The following is a 1,929-nucleotide window of genomic DNA, read 5'->3' as shown; positions in this document are numbered from 1 at the left end:
TGTAGCAAAAGACACTAAGTGGTTTTACTTTTAAGTATATGACCCGGGTTCAAACCCCTCTAAGTATTAATTTTTTGAATTCTTCGTTATCAAAAACGTCAAATAAAAAAAACTCCAGTTAGAAAATCGACCGTCGTCGATCAACTTGGGGCGACGTGAGCTCCAGTCGCCTTGCACGACGGGCACGATACTGAGCCTGCGCTCGACTGCGCCTTATTGACATGCTGCTGTAGCGAGACAAAACACCATGATAGTAAATTCCGTCAGTAACTCGTAGCGGCATCCACGACACATGGGCGTTGGTGAGAGCACAGAATAATCTTGAGACAACGTCAAAACGGTTTTCGTTCCACTTGTACGTCTCGCGCATAATTTTCCAAAGGCTGCAGATCCGACCAAAATAATTCTCGACGAGAACCCGGTCGGAAGACACACGCCCATTTCGTTCCAGCACTCAGGCTGAGAGGAGTCCACCTTGGGGTCTTCGAGTCGGGTGAATTGCTCGAACCTCACTTCTTAACCCTTGATTGATAGCCCATGTCCACAAGGACACTCAAGAGTCTGGGTACTCGTCGGAACCATCGTCGTGGTCCACCGTGCCCAATTCGGGCGCAAACTTTCGAAGCATTTCTTGGTGGATATGCCGACGTTGCTTGAAAATGGTCAAATCAGAAACTGAGCCTGGTGTGTGGTTTGACATATCGACTGCAACCCCGGGGTAAGCAACGGAGTACTCTAGCTTCAGACCGTAGAGCTTGTGATTTCCCGAGAAGTAGTGCTTGGCTTCGTCGAAACGTCCAGTAGGTCGATACGAGGGCTGAAACTTGACAATCGTACAATACAGTGCTGACGGAAAGTTGGCAAAAGCCTTTCCTTGTTGGACATGACAGGTCATGTTGACAGGCATAACATAGTGCTCATAGAGAATTGGTTCGACGATGTCAATGACACGCTGGATCATCTTTTCGAATGTTGGAGCCTTCATGTTGAAGTCGAGGGCGTGTTTGTCTCAAGCGTTGCAGTGCTTAAGCACAGACAGGTGCATGAAAAATGCATCCTTTGGTGAGGTTTTTGACTTGCGGCCACGTCCCATCATCCAGCTTGTCACCATGGCGGGTTCGACTAAGGCCCAAATTGTTTCGATCTCGGCCAGAGTAAAGTTCGACATGGTCGTGAGGGCTGCGTTGCCTCCTTGACTGAAGAAACTGTCGATTACTGGAGTGGGCGTATCATCGGCTTCCTCCACTTGTTGCGAGTGGGCTTGGCATACCGTACTCAACTCGTTGAGGCGTGGGCGTCGTCATCGACTTGTTGTTGGAGGCGCTCACGATTGCAATGGAGTCCATGAGTTTGTTCAAGAGTTTTTGATTGATTGTGAGTTACGACTCCGCGCTATCTTTTAATGTGTAGAGGCGTAGCATAGCTCAAGTTGTGTAGAGTACTGTCGGGGAGCTTGTAAATGCGGAATATCTTTGTCATATTGTTTTATATAGTGTTTATTTTTCATTGACTCAGTCTTGAGAAGTTGGTCATACTCTTCGTCATTCACTGCGATATTAGGATTTTTCCAATCCTATTGCATTTATTTGATTTTATTCCAGATACGTTCAAATAATATCCACTTGAAATAGAAATCATTGGAGCTTAATAAGCTCCAAAATTGATTTCACGAAAGCTGATTGGAGTATGCGCTGTATTATATTTCAGGGTGCTGAAACCGTATATTTTGTCCAAAAATACAAATTCCACATGAACTTGGAAGCATCACGCCAACTGATCGGAACACGTCAAAAATCGCAGGGACAACCAAAATTCGTTGAACTTACACAGGCTGATGCAAATACAATTTATCAAGTTTCCCCTTCCATACGTAATTCAAGAGTCTTCCAGCGTTCTCAATTTTTTTTGGCTCCCGCGTAATTGCTTTCC

At 45.6% G+C, this 1,929-nt stretch overlaps 1 protein-coding gene across 1 annotated transcript; it reads right to left on the bottom strand.

The window, feature by feature from the left end:
* Positions 1-553: 553 nt before the first annotated feature.
* Positions 554-985, bottom strand: H310_15073 (hypothetical protein; the record flags this gene model as incomplete). The annotated part of the gene is made up of 1 exon (XM_008883051.1): positions 554-985. One exon carries the CDS (start codon positions 983-985, stop codon positions 554-556), a length of 432 nt encoding a protein of 143 aa, XP_008881273.1.
* Between the last annotated feature and the right edge of the window lie 944 nt (positions 986-1,929).

This window comes from Aphanomyces invadans, assembly GCF_000520115.1.
Source record: "Aphanomyces invadans strain NJM9701 unplaced genomic scaffold supercont1.158, whole genome shotgun sequence".
NCBI classification, from domain to species: domain Eukaryota; phylum Oomycota; class Saprolegniomycetes; order Saprolegniales; family Verrucalvaceae; genus Aphanomyces; species Aphanomyces invadans.
Note: the sequence above shows the minus strand (reverse complement) of the source record. Positions and strands in the feature narration are given on the sequence as shown.